The sequence below is a fragment of the Rhea pennata genome, chromosome 3 (assembly GCF_028389875.1).
Source record: "Rhea pennata isolate bPtePen1 chromosome 3, bPtePen1.pri, whole genome shotgun sequence".
Lineage (NCBI taxonomy): Eukaryota > Metazoa > Chordata > Aves > Rheiformes > Rheidae > Rhea > Rhea pennata.
The window spans coordinates 54551027-54570158 of record NC_084665.1 but is presented as its reverse complement, the minus strand read 5'-3'; the positions used below and the strand labels follow the sequence as shown (position 1 = coordinate 54570158).

The 19132-nt window shown below is 41.6% G+C and overlaps 1 protein-coding gene across 1 annotated transcript in view; it reads left to right on the top strand.

Moving 5' to 3' along the window:
- The window catches only part of FNDC1 (fibronectin type III domain containing 1), a 50896-nt gene extending 36188 nt beyond the window's left edge, over positions 1-14708 (top strand). The window contains exons 15-19 of the mRNA XM_062572330.1: positions 5333-5412; positions 7883-7912; positions 10153-10314; positions 11329-11451; positions 12891-14708. Coding sequence (XP_062428314.1) covers positions 5333-5412; positions 7883-7912; positions 10153-10314; positions 11329-11451; positions 12891-13006 — 511 coding nt within the window. The 3' untranslated portion in view covers positions 13007-14708. The remainder of the gene's footprint in view (positions 1-5332; positions 5413-7882; positions 7913-10152; positions 10315-11328; positions 11452-12890) is intronic.
- The last annotated feature ends 4424 nt before the right edge of the window (positions 14709-19132 follow it).

Sequence of the window (19132 nt, the reverse complement as noted above, 5' to 3'; positions counted from 1 at the left end):
TTGGAATATTTTAATATAAACCCCAGAATTCCATAAAGCTTACTAAACCTTTAAATAGCAGACTTAATAATGTCTCTTCCACAGACTTAATTCTCAGTCATCACAGAAGAGCAACGTAAAGGGCTGGAAAGCCTCTCAACAACTAAATCCAATCTCCTGCAATTACAAGCATTGTAATTGTTTTCATAAACATTTCAAACTCCCCTTCGAAAGTGATTAGGCTTTTTCCTGCCTTTCTGCTGGAAGGCTGTGGCAGTGCCTCATGGGAGTGATTAGGTAGTCCCGTGATTTTAAGTAGTCTTTGTTTTACCACCATGTCTTCATGACTCATGACTTTCTTTTGCATTTAATTTTTGTTCCCTTCAGGGCTGTTTTGATCCCAGACTGCCAGCTAGTAATACCAGTCTTTTCATATCCTTTCACAGGAGGTTCTCGAACATCCACTCAGAGCTCATGATTACAGAGGCTTGATCTCCTGGCTCTAGGGTCCAGATGCATTGAAAATTTGTGTTTCCTTTCTGTATCTCCATTAAAGCAAAGCAGCATTATGTCCAACAAGCAACATAAGCCACAACTAGTTGCTTTGTATCACCAGAACAGCACAAAACAGATAAGATGTAAACTTGGGAATGAGGCCTCATCTCCTGTGTAGGCAGTAGAGCTGTATAGCCCACACCTGCCTCACAACAGCTGTGTAGGAAACTCCTCTTCCAGTACTGCTCTGATGCCCACTGTTACATGTATTTTTAAAGGCTTATGATGTATGTAGTGCTAGCTCATCTTTGATGGAGAGAGATACTTTGCATTAGCCTGTCAGCCTACAGGCAGCTGATTTATGTGTATTCTCTTCTTGTGGGATTGTAGAGTTGCACCTGGAAGGATTTCAGCCCCTGCTATGCTCTCCACGTGCTTGTGAGGAAGGTGCATGCTGGGCCATCTTGCTTGCCACTCACAGCTTCTGTCCCCTTCCGTCCATTGAACTCATTGCTGGGCAAGTGCATCTGTGCTGGGCTGTCAGGTTGACTTGTCCTCTCCCATTTCTGGGGCAGGGGAAACCTATGCCCCAGTGGAGGAGGCATGATACAGCCCTTAGCCTTTTAGACACCTCCCTGATTGTCCCTGCTGCCACCAGACAGGGAGCAGGATCTCAAATTGGTGGCTCCTGTTTGGAGCAGGTTGTGGTGAGAGGAGCATGTGGGTCTATTTGCAAATCAGCCAGCAGCTCTGCCCCTCTGGGCAGCGGGGCAAGCAAGGGGGCATGACTGGAAGATTGGGTGATTCTGCGATGAATTAGATTAGGCAATGGATCTGGCTTAAAATGAACACCAAAGAAAATTTTAAAAGGATTAGTTTTCCAAATCAGAGGGCTCTCTGCTTTGCATAATGATGCACAGACATAAATGTGTTAGTGTCAGCACAGAGGCAGTGTGCAATCACAGATTTGTACTACCTGCACTAGCTGGTGACAAGCTACATGCCAGAAGCTGTACATACAGCAGCATTAGCGTGTTGCTGTGCTTCAGCTTGCTTGCTGTCAGCAAGGTGCATTCACACATGAGGGTACTGCCTCTGTGCCGTTGTGCATCTTTCACGCCTCAGCTGGCTGAGGTCCAGCCACCTCAACATGCTGTTGGAGAAAGTATGGGAAAGTCTTCATGCATGCATTTTGATCGGCTGGAAAAATTATTTGTGGCTAACACACTTTTTGAAAACAGCTGCTTCTGTAATTAGTATGCTGAGTGATTATCTCACTTCGTAGCTGTGAGTGCCAACTATTTATTTCTAACAGAAGGCAGATGCTTTGAATTAGGTCATAAAATCTTTCATTTTGCTTTAAGTGACAGGTATGGTTATATGATTAGTTATAGGAATAAAAATAGTACTTACTCATTTTATGTTACAGTTTATTATGACCTTTCTTGACATGTCAGTAGAAGTGGTATATAGCATCTCAAAGGACGTTTATTTTTAGGAAGAAAAGCTTTTCTTCTCATCTATATTAAGAGTAAACAGTGAGTGGTATAGCATTTGCTGTGATTGTGATTTTTTATGGCTAGTCATGAAAATTCATTACAGTTCTGGTTAAGCAAAGTATTATCAAAACACGATCAATTACTACATTACAAATTTTATTCTTTCATGTATTTCTTTATTGAGTCATGAAGAACAGCTAAGCAATTGATTTGCTATTTCCTGGCATATTCAGCAGCTATAAAGCAAATAAACAAAGATTTTGACTAATTAAACTGTCAGATGCCTGGATCTGGGTAGGGTTTGCCAGTTTAGTTTTTTATTTGTCATGTCTGAAGAAGAAATACAGCCTGACTACAATATTTTATTGACATTTTTAGTATAGCAGTCATAGCGGTTAAATCACAAATCAGCAAGTCATGAGACCCAGCTCTCTTTCTGGCACTACTGAAGGCTTCTTCTGTATAAAAAAAAGCTTAGGAACTAGTCTTCCTTATGTAGCGAAGAAAAATATACTCATAATTTCATCGCTGTTTTTTTTTGTCCAACAGTCAGTCAGGCTGAACAATCATGTGTCCCAGGTGGCCTTTTATGTATGTAGTAGAGCACCTGAACGCACAGTTGCCCTGTTTACATAGGTGATCAGTTATTACATTACATATTAGATACACAACTGCATGTTTTTTCCACACTTAAATAGATACATTTTGAGTATGAGACTAGCCCTCTTCAGTTGCTTTCTCCTGTATTAAATGTGGACTGTGATACTTCTGTATCTCATGTTTTGAAGATAAAATTAATACGAGCCTATAAAGTGCATTGGAAGTTTCACACAGAAGATGTCATTGTGTTGCAAAGATGCTCTCTAATTATCAGTACTTATCTCTTTGGAAGCAGCAAAAAATCAGGCATCTATATGGATGTCTTCATTATGCGTTGAATTTTTACAAAAATCTAGGCTGCAAAACTTTTTCTCCTGCACTTTGCTCTAGTTAAACCAAATGGTGGGCTAAGTTAGCATGGCGTTATGCTGCACTGTGGCTGTTTCAGGAGCCAGCTTGAGGAGTAGCAGTTGTGTTCCTGGGTTCAGCCTTATGTAGATGCCTGCCCAGGGCCAGGTGGAAAAGGTGTGACCAGGTGAGGGAGGTGTGGATGGAGCGTGTCAGCACCACTGAGTCCTTTGAGAGCAAGGGCCCTCAGCAAATTAATCTGTTGATAGCTGTACTCTGCTCTGTGAAGTGCTGCTAGTGGCCAGAATTGCAGAAGCACACAGGAGACTCTTTGCTCCAGCTACCCTAAAGACTTAGAGGCAGGAAGAGTCAGGAAGTCAAGACCAACAGTCTAACCTCTTGCAAATATTCCTGCCAGCAAAAGGATTGTGCTGGGAATGAGTAGAAAACACCATATTGCTTAATTCCACTCTTTAATGTGGTTTCTTTCTGCCACTGTGCATTTCTTTTAAAAGAAAGCTGTGAGTCCTTTGCGATCATCATACAGTCATTAATTACAAGCAAAACTGTCTGTAGAAAAGAGAAGTGTAGTGCAAAACACATAGGTTTCTGATGTCAACCATGGGATGCAGCAGGGATACAGGGGACTGTCATCATTATGTGGTGACGGAAGTGGGTCCTTGCAGAGACTCTGATCATGAGTGTGCTTCGGGTCTGGTACCAGTGAGAGTTGATGCTTATGCCACTGGTGGGGCTCAGAATATTCCAGTCCCTGCAGCTTCTGTGCTGAACTCACCTAGTGCACCAGCCTGTGATGCTGAGGGAGTGAGCAGGAAGGTGCTTTGGCGTGTTCCCTGGTGATAACCCACCTGTTTCACAGCAAAACTGTGTTTATGTGACTGTCATCCTTCTGCTGAAGAAGTGGATGTTATTTTCATGTCTTTTCAGTGCTTCCATAGGAATTGGTTTCATTTTGCAGCAAAGCAGTTCGTCTTACGTAAGAAAAGGCATTGTTTTTAATAAAAAAACAGGGCAGTTCCTACAGGTCTTTTCCAGTTTATCAGTGTGAATAGATTCATAAACATTTAGCTGGTGCTTAGACAAAACAAGCTGTTTTCAGGAGCCCAAGAGAAGGGATAGGCAGGGATGTCAGGGAGCAAAGACCACCTCTTCCATGGAGGACAGCTGGCTGGTGAAAAGCCGTAAGGTCTGGCATGGGTTTCGCTTCCTTCCCCTGCTGCCCTTGGATGTTACAACTCAAAGTCAATATTCCTTATAAGCTAAGCCCTTTTCTGTCTAGATTTAGCCATGACCTGCAACCTTGCTTGGTTTCCCAAGCTAAGGAGTATCAGACCTGTGACTTGGAAGAGAAATCACCAGAGAAGGTGATCCAAGCGCTCAGTAGCATTCTCTGGAAGCAAGCACTATGTGGGTCATGCACAGCGTTCACAGGTGCTGCACTTTTGGAGACATCTGCTTTTGGATAAGAGGCGAAGTCAAGATCCAAATGCTGTGTGGATATTAGAGATGCCTGGTCATTTTTTTCTCTTTATTTCTTTACAGGAATGGTTTTGTGCAAGCAGGCAGGAAAGGAAAACCATAACACAGGCACTTACAAAAAATGCTGTGCCAGAACTTTTAACAGTAATCTTCAATTCTAATTGGTTTTTGCTGGTCTAGATAAAAAGATAAAATGGAAACAACAAAAACATTTAAATATCAGGGTAGGCATAAGTAAAAATCATCGTATGTGGAAATGAAACAAAAATGTTCTTAAGCATGTCCTTTAAGTGTCAGAATAATCTTGCTTATATCAAGCAAAGAACGGCATGCTAATGGCTAGTCATGTGCTTTGAGTTAACCATGTGATTTAAATACTGTGGTTAATCATGGCCCAAATAATCAATAAGTCAACATATGCAGCCTTCTCATATTATTCAAAAATTGTGATCTTAATGCTGCTAGAGTTTGTAAAGAAAGGTCAAAAGCTTTGGTTCTGATCTCAGAGAAATCTGACCTGGTTTTAGTCTGCAGCTTATGCTACTGATTTTAAACTGCCATACTTGAGATCAGACAAGGTATTTCCTTGCAACTTTTTCTTTTACTCCATTCTTTTTAATTGTTTCATAGAAAGTAGATATAATTCTGCACATTTGTTGGAAGCAGGATGGTAAAAATAAATGATCTAAAAATATACCTGTGAACAAATGCAAAAAAGGTGAAATCTCTCTATAACAGCTGTCCCTGGTTGAGTATGCAACTCCATGTAATACAATGGACAGCTGAACTCAGTGAATTCTGCTGGTTTAATTCTTACCCCATTTTTATATTGTATTTTATTTATATTTAAAATCTAGTAATTGCTGTGGAATCAATGTTTTAATCTTACTTTCCTTCTCTTTTTGTTACAGTTATTATTTTAAAGTCCAGGCAAAGAATCCCTTTGGTTATGGACCTGTTAGCTCTTCGGTCTCATTTATCACTGAATCTGGTATGCTTTGCTTTTTATTTTCATCTCAAAGCTGACTTCCTAACAATAGATGTGGCAAGGCAAAGACTGAAATCAGCATGGTAATAATGATGATCATCCTGAATTTGCTGCTTTAAGATTCTTTCTTAGGTTAATCATTTGTTTTCAACAAGGGTAGGAAAATAATATGTGCTCCTAATGCCACTATGAAAATGTAAGTGATATTAAGGTAAGCTTCAAGGGAATGAGAAGTAAAATTTAAAATACAAAAGACTACTAAATACAAAATACAAAAATACAGAAGCATTGGAAAGTTCAATGTCTTTGATAGATGGACCAGACGTTTAATAAATTAGCTCCCTAACTGTGAACAGCTGAATGGTTGGAAGCAGTTTTCTCTGGAAGAAATACAGGAAACAACTGTTCCATCAGATGGGCAAAGTTCCCCCTTTTTTTTGACAAAGGGTGCTGCTCTTTCACAGGGCTAATAGGGTGCTCAAGAGCAACACCCTCTACTAAAAATAGGATGTTAAATGAGCTTTTTTTATTCATTGTTTCTTTTTCTCCCATTGAGCGAAAGGCCAGTAGCCCTGTTGAATAACAAAGGGCAAATTCTTCAATCTTAACTTGAGCAGAATGTCCCTTGGCTTCAAGGACTGCAAATTTGCCCTTCTCACAACACTGGTGTATGCTGTCCCTGTCTTTGCCCATTTCATTTCATCCTATTTTGCTTGCTTCAGAAGATCCTTTAAAAACTGCAGAAGTCAGTCTTCACAGAAAGCAGATGAAGATGCAACTAAATGGTCCTATATAACATATTCACTTTTCTAAAAGATATAATACAAGCTCAAGTATATATCCAACCAGTTATTCCATTTCAAATCAGCCACTTGAAGAGCTTTATTTAGCAGGTTAAATCAATCCAATTTACAGTTTTATTTGCAGTACTGATCTTTGATTTGTCATGTGGCCAGAGAACGTGGCTTTCCAGCTGGCACAAGCAGAAAAGCAATTGCTAAATCTCAGACGAACTGGTGTAGTTACAGTGATGGAATAAATCAGGAGAGAGCGAGAGCTACTGGAGAGAGTCCAGCGTAGGGCTACAAAGATGATCAGAGGGCTGGAGCACCTGCCCTCTGAGGAACGGCTGCGAGAGCTGGGCCTCTTCATCCTGGGGAAGAGAAGGCTGAGGGGGGATCTTATCAATGTGTACAAGTACCTGAAGGGAGGGTGTCAAGGGGATGGGGACAAACTGTTTTCAGTGGTGCTCTGTGACAGGACAAGAGGCAATGGGCAGAAATTGAAGCACAGGAAGTTCCGCCTGACCGTGAGGGGGAACTTGTTCCCTGTGAGAGCGATGGAGCACTGGACCAGGTTGCCCAGAGAGGTTGTGGAGTCTCCTTCTCTGGAGATCTTCAAGGCCCGCCTGGATGCAACCCTGTCTACCATGCTCTAGGTGACCCTGCTGAGCAGGGAGATTGGACTAGATGATCTCCAGAGGTCCCTTCCAACCTGACTGATTCTGTGATTTTGTGATTCTATGGTTAGTTCAGAGTGCTCTGCTGGCAGAATTGAAAGATTTCAACTGATGAGCAAGGCTCTGTTTTTTGCTCATTCCTAGCACAATTCTTGTGCTGGCAGAAATACTTGCCAGTGTTTTAACTATTTGCCTGGATTGTTTGACAGCAGCTTGTGATCTTGGGATTAAGCAGCTTATTGAAAATGTTCGCTCTTACACTAGGTAATGTACTGAAGAGTAAAGAAAAACCTTTGCTCTATTTCACTGAACAGTAAAAGCTCCCTGGAATTTTTCTTTCCAAAGAGTAAATAAGCATAGTGCTTTTTCTTCAGGTACTTTTTGTTCAATAAGGGCCAGTCAGGAAATGCAATGTAATGCATGAAAACATGTTTACACAGTAGAGACTGCTGAGTTGTTAACTCTATTCCACATTTATTTCTTTATTCTTTCTTTAAAACAGAGAGCATTTAAATTGAACAGCAGCGATTTACATACTGGCCAATGGTCCTTAAACTATCCAGCTGGCTCTTACTGAAATTCTACCACTAGAATAAAAGGAGTTAAAATGTAGGTTACATTTCCTTCTGAAAATTAGGCCTGCAGGTGTTACTTACACGGTATATTCAGAACCCTGCAGTGGACTTGTCTGTCTAATTTGGGGAACTTCTGAAAGGAGGCAGTTAGTTTCAGAGCTGGCTTTGAACTTTGATAGTAGTCTCAATAATTTTTTATAATATCAGAATGAATATATAATCCTGCAGCAAGTTTCTTCAATGGAAAAACCCACTACAATAACAAACAATCCTTAGCTTTGCAAATCGATGGGACTTGAATCTCACATTCGTAGTGTTGCCAAAGGCAGTTACTCTGCCACTGACATTTTGGTGAGTGGCACTATATATTTGCTATTATAGAATGAGGTTTGGGACAAAATACTAAAATCTTTCTTTTGTATTTGTTTCATTCTTCTAGACAATCCCCTCCTCATTGTCAGACCACCTGGTAAGTCTTATTCTGGAATTTTTTTCATAAAGTCCATTAAATATGCAAAGCAACAACGTCACTGATATTAGAAGCATGTTAACAGACAGTTTCAGTTACGGGTTTAACCAGCAACAGAAAGTAGTTTATTGTGCTAATTCACAAAGCATTTTCTATCTCAAGACTCCTTTTTCTGGTCTTTGCAAATAAATGTTGTACAGATATATTAGCTTATACGCTTGCTTTTGGCAAGTCTTGCACCTGGTACAACAGCTTTTACAGCTTTGTAACATAAGCACTAGACTGTATTACTTCTGTATCTGTGTCCTTTAATTGCCTGAGCATAGCTTGAACAGTGTGATCAGTCTTTCCTTTCTCTAGTTGTTATGCTCATCTATACTTATTGTCATGCCTTTATAAATGAAAAAAGGATTCAAGGGTTTGTAACTGAGCTGAATGAGAGGGATATGCTGTGAAGCTATTGAGGTTGCTTTGCATTTCCAGATCTGCCAGCTTTACATCTTGTTTGACTTATTGCACATTCAGCCCATAATCCAGAGAGCTCCTTTCCTGGTGCTAGGAACAACCTTGCTGACATGGACACTGGTGCAGTGATCCCAGCAATCCATGCTTTCCTGCAGAGAAGCAGGGAGCAAGGCTTCACGATTATTAGTCCCTCTCAGCTTTCCTAACAAGTTCGGCTGGTTAGTTCTGGGACTTTTTGACTACGTTGTTCTCACAATGTCCACTGTCTCCCTTCCTTCTATTTCTTGCTGCGTATATTAGTTATTTCAGCATCCTCCCAGATGTCTCTGATGATGTTCAGATCACTATGTGGCAGTCAGTACGGGAGGCCCCTGAGAGCAGAAAGTGTGCTGTGTCCCTTGTCAGCTTCAGGTTGCTTACTGTCAGTTCTTTTATGGATCTGCTCATGGAAAGGAGAGTTTGGATTTCTTGCATTTTTAGTTTCTACTTCAACTGGACAAAGGAAATATTTTTCTGTATTTGTGATGGCAAAGATAAGATAGACTGAAAAGAGGTAACAGAGCTCTGGGAACCTGTGAAAATGAAGAGCATCAGAAAATTCAGCTTAGCTCTTACAGGAGATACTAGATTTATTCTTCAGGATTGTTGGTGAACAAAAGTGATGAACAAAAGCATCTATTACTCATAGCAATAATATTGCCTTCCAGAAATAGATAATTTGTGGCTTTATTCTAAAGAGAAAGCTATGGCCAAAATCATACAATCCTTTGCCCATGTGAGTAGTTTCCTAAAGTCAATTCAGTTACATTTGTGTCCATTTCAGTGGTATTTTGAGAATTACTGATCTGTATTGATGTTTCTCACGTACAAGTGTGTATAAGATTGGATCCATGTGCTTAGTGAGAAGGAGGAAGAAATATTAACACAAAAACCAAACTGCCTCAAAATAGCTCTATGAGAATGAGGCTCTGGTTAGTAGCTAGAAAGAAAACTACTGGTTTTCACAGTGAAAGCTTTTTGTATCATTCCATACACATTAATACAAGAGCCATTTCAGAAGAAGTTATATTCCTTTGGTTAGTATAAAGCAAACATTTGGGCAAGCCAGTTAGAACACTGAATATTTTGCAATGTAATTTAAAAGTTGCCTCTGCAATAGTGTTCTGGACAGAGGTCCTCAGAAAAGGTCTCTGTTGTTTTCTACTGTAATCTAATCTGTTTTGATGTAATGTGAGAAAACAAAAAAGAAAAGTGGATTTCTCATTGCATATTTTTAACAAAATAGCAAGAGCAGACTTTATTTCAGAGTCTGTTACTTCCTGCAGAATTTTTAACATCTGTTCTTTAGCAAAAGGATTAAGTTTTGTACTTAGTGTTAAAATGCAAGTGACTATTCAGGTAATGTCACTGACCTAACATCAGGCTCTATTTAAAAAGGAAACTGAATATATCCTTATCTTTAGGTACAGGAGATGTCTTGCTAAAAGCAATGAGACTGTTTACTTACAACTATAATTCAGCACATACAACCATATTTTTTACCATTTTAACTTATTGACTGCTGCCCAGAAGGATTTTAATCAAATTCCATGCCTAAATATTTTTTTAAAAAATATTTGTTCTTGAACTTGGATTTCTGGATATAAAATGTCATCATCATGCATCAATCTTCTCTAACATTTGTTGTTTTAAAACGTATTGTGAAATGTTAATCTCAACAAAACTCAGACTAAAATGCTTAAACCTGTCCATAATATTCAATTCATTTCTTCAAGGTGGTGAACCTATCTGGATCCCATTCACTTTTAAATATGACCCCACCTATTCAGACTGCAGTGGCAAGCAGTATGTGAAACGAACTTGGTACCGAAAATTTGTAGGAGTGGTTCTTTGCAACTCCCTAAGGTACAAGATTTACCTCAGTGATGACCTGAAAGGTAGGCACCAAGACACCGATATTTTTCTAAAGTATGATTAGTTGATGTCATCTCCATTTTCTCACTTGTCTTCATTTCTGTCTGAGTCTGCCTGCTTTTGCACTGACGACATTGTGCTTATCCCTTGGCATTAGCTTTCAGGCAGAGCTCTTTAAGCAGAAGACAGTGGGAAATTTCACTTGAAAAGCCTGTGTGCATTTATATTCTAAGCAAGCAAAGTGCTTTGTGCTGTGAAAACAAAACTATGCTCCCCCGACATCTCCCTGGGAAGTCTCACACTTGCTCCATAGGCATGTGAGCTGTGGTTGCATGTGGTGGCAGAGAGCAGTATACCCTAGAGATCCCCAGGGCCGGTCAGAGTGGAGAGCAGCAGAGAGGGGCACTGGTATTACACTGACAGGGTGAGCAGTACTGCTAAGAGTTAACAGTAGCTCTTATTGGGATGTATTTCCTGAGAGATAATGACAAAAACTTTCATATTATAGATTCAGAGTACTGAGATTATAGCTTTTCAGACTATGCTAGTGCGTTATTTTTATGGCTGAGCATTTGCATTATTTGAAGATAGTGTTTGAATCTGTAATAAACAGTTAGGGAAGCAGAACCCACACCATCTATTAGAGCTTTCATCTGAGACTACTGTCAAGCTGACAGATAGCATTGGCATATGGAGCTGTTTTTACTTTCTCATTACGCATTGAGATGACTGGTGTGGTTGAAATTCCTTCCACCTGACATCTGTGCTGCAATGTATTCTGTCCATGGACTTGTAAAATGGGGAATATTCTTTACTGATCTAGAAAACATTTATCTTTCCCTTAATTCCCCTTGGCAAAGGTAGTGTTCTCCCTCTTCTCAGCCACTGTTTGTTCAGTGATGTATTGCTGTTTGTTGCTGAAATACTTAGCTGATTTCTCTCTCATATCTGTTTTCCTGACAATAGAAGAGCATCCTAAACTAAAATAAGACTCTATGTAATGACGAGTAAAATAATCTATCCATGTCACCCTTCAGACACCTTCTATAGCATCGGGGACAGCTGGGGAAGGGGTGAAGACCACTGCCAGTTTGTGGATTCGCACATGGACGGAAGAACAGGACCTCAGTCATACATTGAAGCCCTGCCCACCATCCGAGGTGCAGTAACGCGGGAGTACAATGCTGGGCGGTGCTGTTTGCACAGTCCAAATTAGGGGGTGTGAGAGTGGGGCGCAGAGGTTGGCTCCTTGTCCACAGCTGCTGGCACTTCTCTGAGGAGTCCTACTGATGCAGGATGAGATGATTTTGTATATGGTTTAATGGATTGCAGAACCACAGGGGCTTGTGGGCATTGAGAGAAAGACAGGAAGGAAGAAGGAGATAATACAAATAATTGCAGGAACAAAATATGAAAATAGAAAGGAAAAAAAAAGTATACTTCTATGAAACTTTTCTCACAGTTATGAGATCTGCCTCACTACAAAGGACTGAAACTCTACCTCATGGTACAAATGACCAGCTACAGCTATGCAAATAAGGCTCTTGCAAATTGTTTCTGACCAGTTCATTTGGTGCAAAACACGTTGGAGAATGTAGTGATTTAAGGTCAGACTGCAGGACTTTTATTATGGCCTGGTAGATCATCTCCATCCTGGTGAAATTCTCTTCTTGAAGCTGAGTAAATTGCTAGACTAACATAGCCAAGAGAGTGACAGCTTGCCCAACAAAAGGAACCTAATCGTGAAAATCAGCCACTCTGAATCAGTTGATTCAGATTATTCAGTTAACTTTAATGGTTTTCTTGCTAAGTTGTTTCTTAATATTCTTTTCATGATGGCTTTACCATGAAGAAACTCAAGTAGTTACTGACATTTATATAGCACAAGAAAGTACTGCATTTGTCTATTCAAAATAAGTTAATCCAGTTGTGTATTACTTAATCTAGGAGACAGAGATACAGAGCACACAAAAATTGTATTATTGGCATGATAGTCAATGTTTCAGATGTTCCAGTGCATAAAGTATGCAGAAAAGAATGCTGCGCCTTTCTTAATGCTTTAAGCAGTTACATTCTTTCTACAGATGATGGAGAAGGCCATCAGGAGGAGGAAAAAAGGGGGTTAAATCCATATTTAGTGCATGAAATGCTACCTTTTTGTTTTCTGATAAACTGATTATCAGTACTCTCTTGGGCCTTACGAGGTAACATGATCTAATGGCAGTTTTTGTCCTGGTGTCCGTTATGAATGGGAAATGGCTTGCAAACTTTGTAATTGCTGCTGAAATACAGCCACTTTTTTTGCTGTGAAATTCAGAAGCTCTTTGGCAGACCACAGAATTATACAATAGTTCAAGAGATTTTTGAATGATGAAACCAATCAAAACTAGAAGAAATATAAAGAGTCAGAGTGAAATCATTAAAAAAAGATCTAGGACAAATACCAGGGCTAGTAAATCTCTTTTTGACAAAACTCCCCAGCAGACTGCTTCCTAGTTTTGTCTGGCTGTGGGATTGACTCTCATGGCATCTGTTCCTTTTGTCAGGTTACTTTTGTCTTTATCTTTAAATGCAGAAACGGGTATTTTTCTTCCTACAGGGTATTACCGTCAGTACCGCCAGGAGCCTGTATCATTTGGACGCATCGGATACACAACACCCTATTACTATGTGGGCTGGTATGAGTGCGGTGTGCCTATCCCAGGGAAATGGTAGCCGTCTGCTTTTCCATCCCAGGCGGGACACGCTGGCCATGCTTTTTCGAGTAGAAACTGGAGGACTGTGAGCAGCTGTTTTGGAAAGAGAAGAAAAGAGAAATGAAGCAAACCGGGAAGGACCAGCTGCTCAAGAAACCGCTGTCAAGCCAAATGTGGCCCCACTTTATCAGCCGAAACCTGTCGTGCTGCTTGATTTCTCTATTTAGGAGCATGGACAGGATTTATGTATGGTGTCCTACCTTCCTTCTCTGGGTTTTTAAGGCACCAAGAGGTGGTTGCAATGTGCACAACCTGTGAAAACTAAACCTGTATTAGTCATGAAATTTTGGAAGTCTCTTATATCTTGCGGGATTGACCTAAGCATGCTGTGCTTGCTTAAAGGAATGTTCAACTGTGCCCCTGGCTGCCAGTGGCAGACTTGGCCGCTGCCCCAGCTGAGCGCGGCGCTGCAGGGCCCCACTATACGGTCATGCCATCCACCAAAGGCAATATGTTCTCCTGAAGACTTACTCTGTGGGTTTGCCCCTTGCTGGACTAAATACCGGGTCACAATGTAAATTCACTTTTTATATCTATCTATCTATCTATCTATATAAATACAGTACTGTACATCTGCAGAAGTACTGCTTAGAGATGCTGAGAATTTCTTGTTTACTAGATAAATATGTTTGGAGTTATTATGTAAAGGGTGCTGTTAATTCTTTAAGATATTACTATGCACAATATATTAACCATGGAAAGAGCTGTGTTCTTCTGAGTACTGTTGAACTAACATTTGACGTATTGATCAAAGACCTATGTCAAGCTTCCTTGGCAGCCTTAGGACTGGATATTCAATAGGAGTCCATCCCTCTACCCTTTTTAGCGTGGCACTGTATAGTTTAGCAAAAACACTTATCCAGCAGTTTATCAGCATCAGTTAAACTTTCTATCGTTTACAGTTTAAAAGGTTTAGTGCAACATTTCATTGATCCATTCTCATCTTACTGATATGTTATTTATTCCTTGTCAGTATCTTTCATTTCGCTGTGCAAAGGCATGAGATAAGCAACTTTCAAATTGGAAACTGGTTTTAACTAATTTCCCCCCAAGAAAGAAATCTGAGACTAATTCAACTAGCAGGAAAATCCTTTGAATTTGATCCACCCTGGGGACAAATTGGGATACATTTCCTCCAAGATACTACAGAAGTCTTCCATCCAAATCAGAAAGCAAAAGTTGGCTTGGCTGAAGCGCATGATGATCTTAATCAGGCATTTGGATACTTGCAGTAATACAGGATTTTAGTATTCCTTCTGGGCAGTTTGCTTTTAGGGTTTACTCTATAACTACTACGGTCTTACCATGTTCTTGTAACACCTTAGCAACCTTTACTCATGTTAATGAGATTGCAGCATTCTGAGGGCCTGGGAGAATAGCAGCATACCTGAAGGACAGGTCCCGTCCGTGGTCTACTGACCACTCTCATTCTAGTTTACATGCAGTATAAGACTAATGTCTTTTCAGTTGCTTCTTGTAGTTACTGTAAATTGTATGGGGAGAAAAGGAGCTAAAATAATTAAAAGTGCCTTTTATTTTTCACAGTGATCTGGATTTGAACATTTTAATTGTTCTCAAATACTTTTGCTTCAGTACAGTGCTGAATACATGGTCTTGAACTATAACTGTTTTCCCTAATAAACCTATGATACATGGTTTCATTTCTGTTCTTAATTTCATCCTTTTTTGGTCATCTATGTCAAGTAATCTGACAGACAGACAAATTGTTAGATACCAGAAAGTCTTTCTGGGAGAGGAGAAGGTGCCAACTTTTTTTTAAGGGAATGAAAGCATGTAGGTGCATTGTACCCTTAAGAAGACGGTTATGAACGGCTAGCATTGATTTACCAAGAACAAGTCATTCCTGACCAGTCTGTGGACAGGGGGGAACAGTGCGTATCATTTACCTTGACTTTTGTGAGGCTTTTGGTGTAGTCCCTCATAGTGGCCTTGTAGCCAAATTGCTGAGATACGGCTTGGGTACTTGGTCTTTAAGGTAGATGTAAAACTAGTTGGATTGCCAGGCTCAAAGAGTTGTGATCAGTAGTGCAAAGTCCAAATGACAGCTGGATACCAGGGCCACCCCTCAGGGTCAATACTGGGGCCAGTACTATCTAATGTCCTGGACAGTGGGATGGAGTGCACCACCAGAAAGTGTGCAGCTGATACCGAATTTGACAGAGGGGGAGAAGTGGTTGATGCACTGGGGACAGAGCTGCTATTCAGAGAGACCTTGACAGGCTGAAGAAATGGGCTGAAAACAACCTCATGAAGTTCAATAAAAGAGATGCAAAGTCTGGAATGTGGGATAGAATAATGCCATGCAGCAGTACAGCCTAGGCTCTCTGTCTAGAAAGCAGTTTTTCAGAAAAGGCCTTGGGGGTCTTTGTGGGTAAGTTGAATATTAGTCCTCCAGAGATCACCTCCAACTTTATTCAGTGATAATTCAATGATTTTTTACAATTCCAGAGGATATATCCAATTAAAAAAAAATATTTTTTCTTTTATTAAATGAAAGTAATGCCTTGGCCCACAGCCCAGTCTTTAGCTGGTGTGAATGGGACTTGTGCCAGTGACTTGAAAGAGCAGGGCCCAGTTGCTCTAGATGATAGTTTGGCCTACTGTTTAAAGGTGATATTCTCTACCCAACAGCCAATGCATTCTGCATTTTCTCCTTCAGAGGCCACAGGTGCGTTTTGTTTTGTTCAACTGCAGAGATCTGTTTCCTTCATTTGCCTGCTGGAAGTGCCGCTGTCCAAACCCAGTTCAGGGATGTCACTGTGAGTCAGGAACTGAGGCTGTAATTTTCTTTCCCCAGCTTCAGCTGAGGAGCAAGTGGGACTTGCTGGGAGTAAGGGCCAGAGGGTGCTGCTCACTGTTCCTACCCAGTGTAGATCTTCTGGGAGACTAAACCAGCTGGGGTGAAGTCGGCTGTAAGATACAACAGAGAAATGCATGAAATGCTATAGTATATAGTCTGTTCCCTTTGCTTCAGGGTCTAGATAAGTCTTATGTGCTGTATGAGGTGATCAAACGAACATATTTACATCCTCTGCCCAGTGAGTAGGGTAGCTCATTATCGTGATAGCCAGTTTCTCAAAGAGATGATGCTGTTTTGCACACTGCTCTTTATTTGTCTAAGAGATGGCAGAATTAGGTAACCAAAGCCATGTGGATTGGGAAAGGCACTTCCCATCTAGAGCCTCTCTCCAAGCCCCTGGAAATGCCCTGACCATGGGGCCACCTTCCCCTTTCATTTTTCCTTCTCTGCTCTCCTTGTGACAAGCTGTTCCTGCTGCGCTGCAGTAGGGACCAAACTTCACCCTGCAGCACAAGGAACAGTGTGTCTGGTCAGAGGTAAGCCTGATCTCAGTCTAGCTGTACAGACTTGTGACTGTGTTACATGGCAAGGAACATTGTACTGCTCTGAATGGTGCTAATGGGAGAGGGATGGGTCTGTCCTTCCACTAGCTCTCCTCACTGGCAAATCCACAACTGCATCTGGTCTCCAAGCCCTCAGCACCAGCTTGGAGAACACTGTGTCCCTTCGCAGGCTCTGGCTGGTGTTGTACCAACACTATCTTCTTGTCTGAATAGTCCTTGAGGGAACAGGATGGAGAGGGAGGATCCCCACAGAGAGCAAATACACACAGCTTGTGTCTGCATTGCCTCTAGTCCAAGTCTCCCTGGGGCAGTGGGATATGAAGGCCCTGCCCAGTGTGGGAATTATATAAAGCTGAAAAATAAAGAGAGCAAAACACAACGGGGGAAGGAATGGGGAGACTAAAGACAGAAGAAGGGGTTGCTTGAAGTGTTGTCTGGTCCTAGTCAGTTCCAAATACTAATCTCCAATCACTGTACCATATTTTTGTGAGAAACGGGATTTCTGCCTGAAAGGCAACAGTAACAACAAGTATGTGAGAAATACCAAGGGTTCTCCAGGGCGGCCAGAGCCAGTCATGGGGACCAAGGATGAGAACAGAAGAGCTCTTCAGTGGTGAAGGAAGCATTGGGTTTCATTTGGAAGATAGCTGAAGGCCTTCACAGGAGGTCACCCAGCCCACTGAACAATGTAAAACCTTCCTGGTGGTTCCCTCCCTAAAAGAAGCTGTATTATTTTTTGGACCCAAACTGTATGTCCTTTTTTCTAGCCAAGCAGATAGACATCATTCATGTGAAGAGTTGCCTTCCTCTGAGACAAGAGAATGAGGTAAACACCAAAGAAAATGAGGTCAATGCTGCAGCAGGCCAGCTCTGCTTCCCGAGGCAAGGCTGGCATCAGTGAATGTCTAAAAAATCCCATCCCTGGAGAGCAGCCAGTCTGCCTGAGGAGCCTTGGCTGATAACATTTCAAAACAAACCCATGCCTTGTATCGTTGCTCTCTTTCTCATCATGTTTTTGTGGCCCTTAAAGCCCCAGGACTTGTGCCGCATCACCGTACTGATTGCACCACAACAGCCAGTGAAAAGTACTGCCCTGATGGGAATGAACACTGGGAGCAGAATAAGGACAGAATTGTAGCTGATGTGTGAAAATCATGGAAGTCACATGTCAAAGGCAACAGCCTCTGGGCCTTATCCTTGAGTGCTAACAGTTGCCATTGCTCTTTAATGCCAGTTATGTTGCTTCTTTACCCAGTGCTGAACACAGTCTGAATAGCAGAAGAAATGCTTGGGGAACTGCCACCAAAGAAGCACCAGCAGCGTGCCCATGTGGTGATGATTGCCAGTCATATCTCAAGCAACCTTAGCAAGGACATAGCAGGTTCAGCAAAGCAATTAATCCCCTCTGTTCAGCACACGTGGGTCCTGTGGGCCCCCTAGTCTGAGAGAAAAAGGAGTGAAATAAGGTGAGGGTCACTGCAATGGTAGCGAGAGTGGGAACATGTGATGTGTAAGAAGAGGCTGCAAGCTGGGTTTGCTCAGCCTGGGAAAGGAAGGCTTAGGGAGGGGGTGTCTGATTCCTGACTTCTACAACTGAATGGGGGTTGTAAGGAAGATGGAGCCAAATATTTCTCAAAGGCATACAGTAAAAGGACAAAGGGTAAGGTGCATGTTGTAAACTGCAACAAGTAAAATTCCAGTGAAGTATTAGGAAAATGTTTTTGCTGGGGGGTGGTCAAATACTGGGATAGGGACCTGGAGAGGTAGGGGAAAATCCATCCCTGAACATACTCATAACATAACAGAGCAGGTCCCTCATCAGCCTTTTCCGCCTTTTCCTAATCTGACACTGACCTTGCTTTGAGCAGTTAGTTGGCTGGACCTGACTTCCAAAGGTTCCTTCCAGTCTGACATAATGTACGAGTTTTGACTAATTTCAACTACTACGTCATGCAGCCAGCCAGATGAAATTAGAACCAAAATATCACAGAAGCAAAGCTCAAACTCCAAGAAATTTTCATGTTAGACTTACTTATTGGACTTTATCACAGAATGACAGAATTGCAGAGGTTGGAAGGGACCTCTGGAGATCATCCAGTTCAAACCCTGCTTAAAGTAGGGTCTGCTAGAGCAGGCTCTTCAGGCCTGCATCCCCGCAGGTTTTGAATATTTCTAGGAATGGAGACTCCACTAGCTCTCTGGCCAGTGCTCAGTCACCTTCACAGTAAAAATGTCTTTTTTTCATGTTTAAATGGAATTTCCTGTATTTCAAGTTGTGCCCTCTGCCCCTTGGTCTTACTGGATGCCAGTGAGAAGATTCTGGCTCCATCTTCTTTACTGCCCCCATTAGGTATTTATAAACATTGATCAGATTCCCCTCTGAGGCTTCTCTTCCCCAGGCTGAACAGTCCCAGCTCTTTCAGCCTCTCCTCCTACAAGAGATGCTCCAATTCCTTCATCATCTTCATGACCCTTTGCTGGACTCACTCCAGCAGATGTGTGTCCACATCTCTCTCGTACTGGAGAGCCCAGCCAGCACTAGACACAGCACTCCCACTGTGGCCTCCCTGGGGCTGAGTAGAGGGGGAGGATCACCTCCCTTGACCTGCTGGCAACGTTCCTCCTAAAGCAGCCCAGGATGCTGTTGGCATTGCCCTATACCTGTCTTTCTCAGCTATCTCTTTCTTGGCTCAGTAGTGTC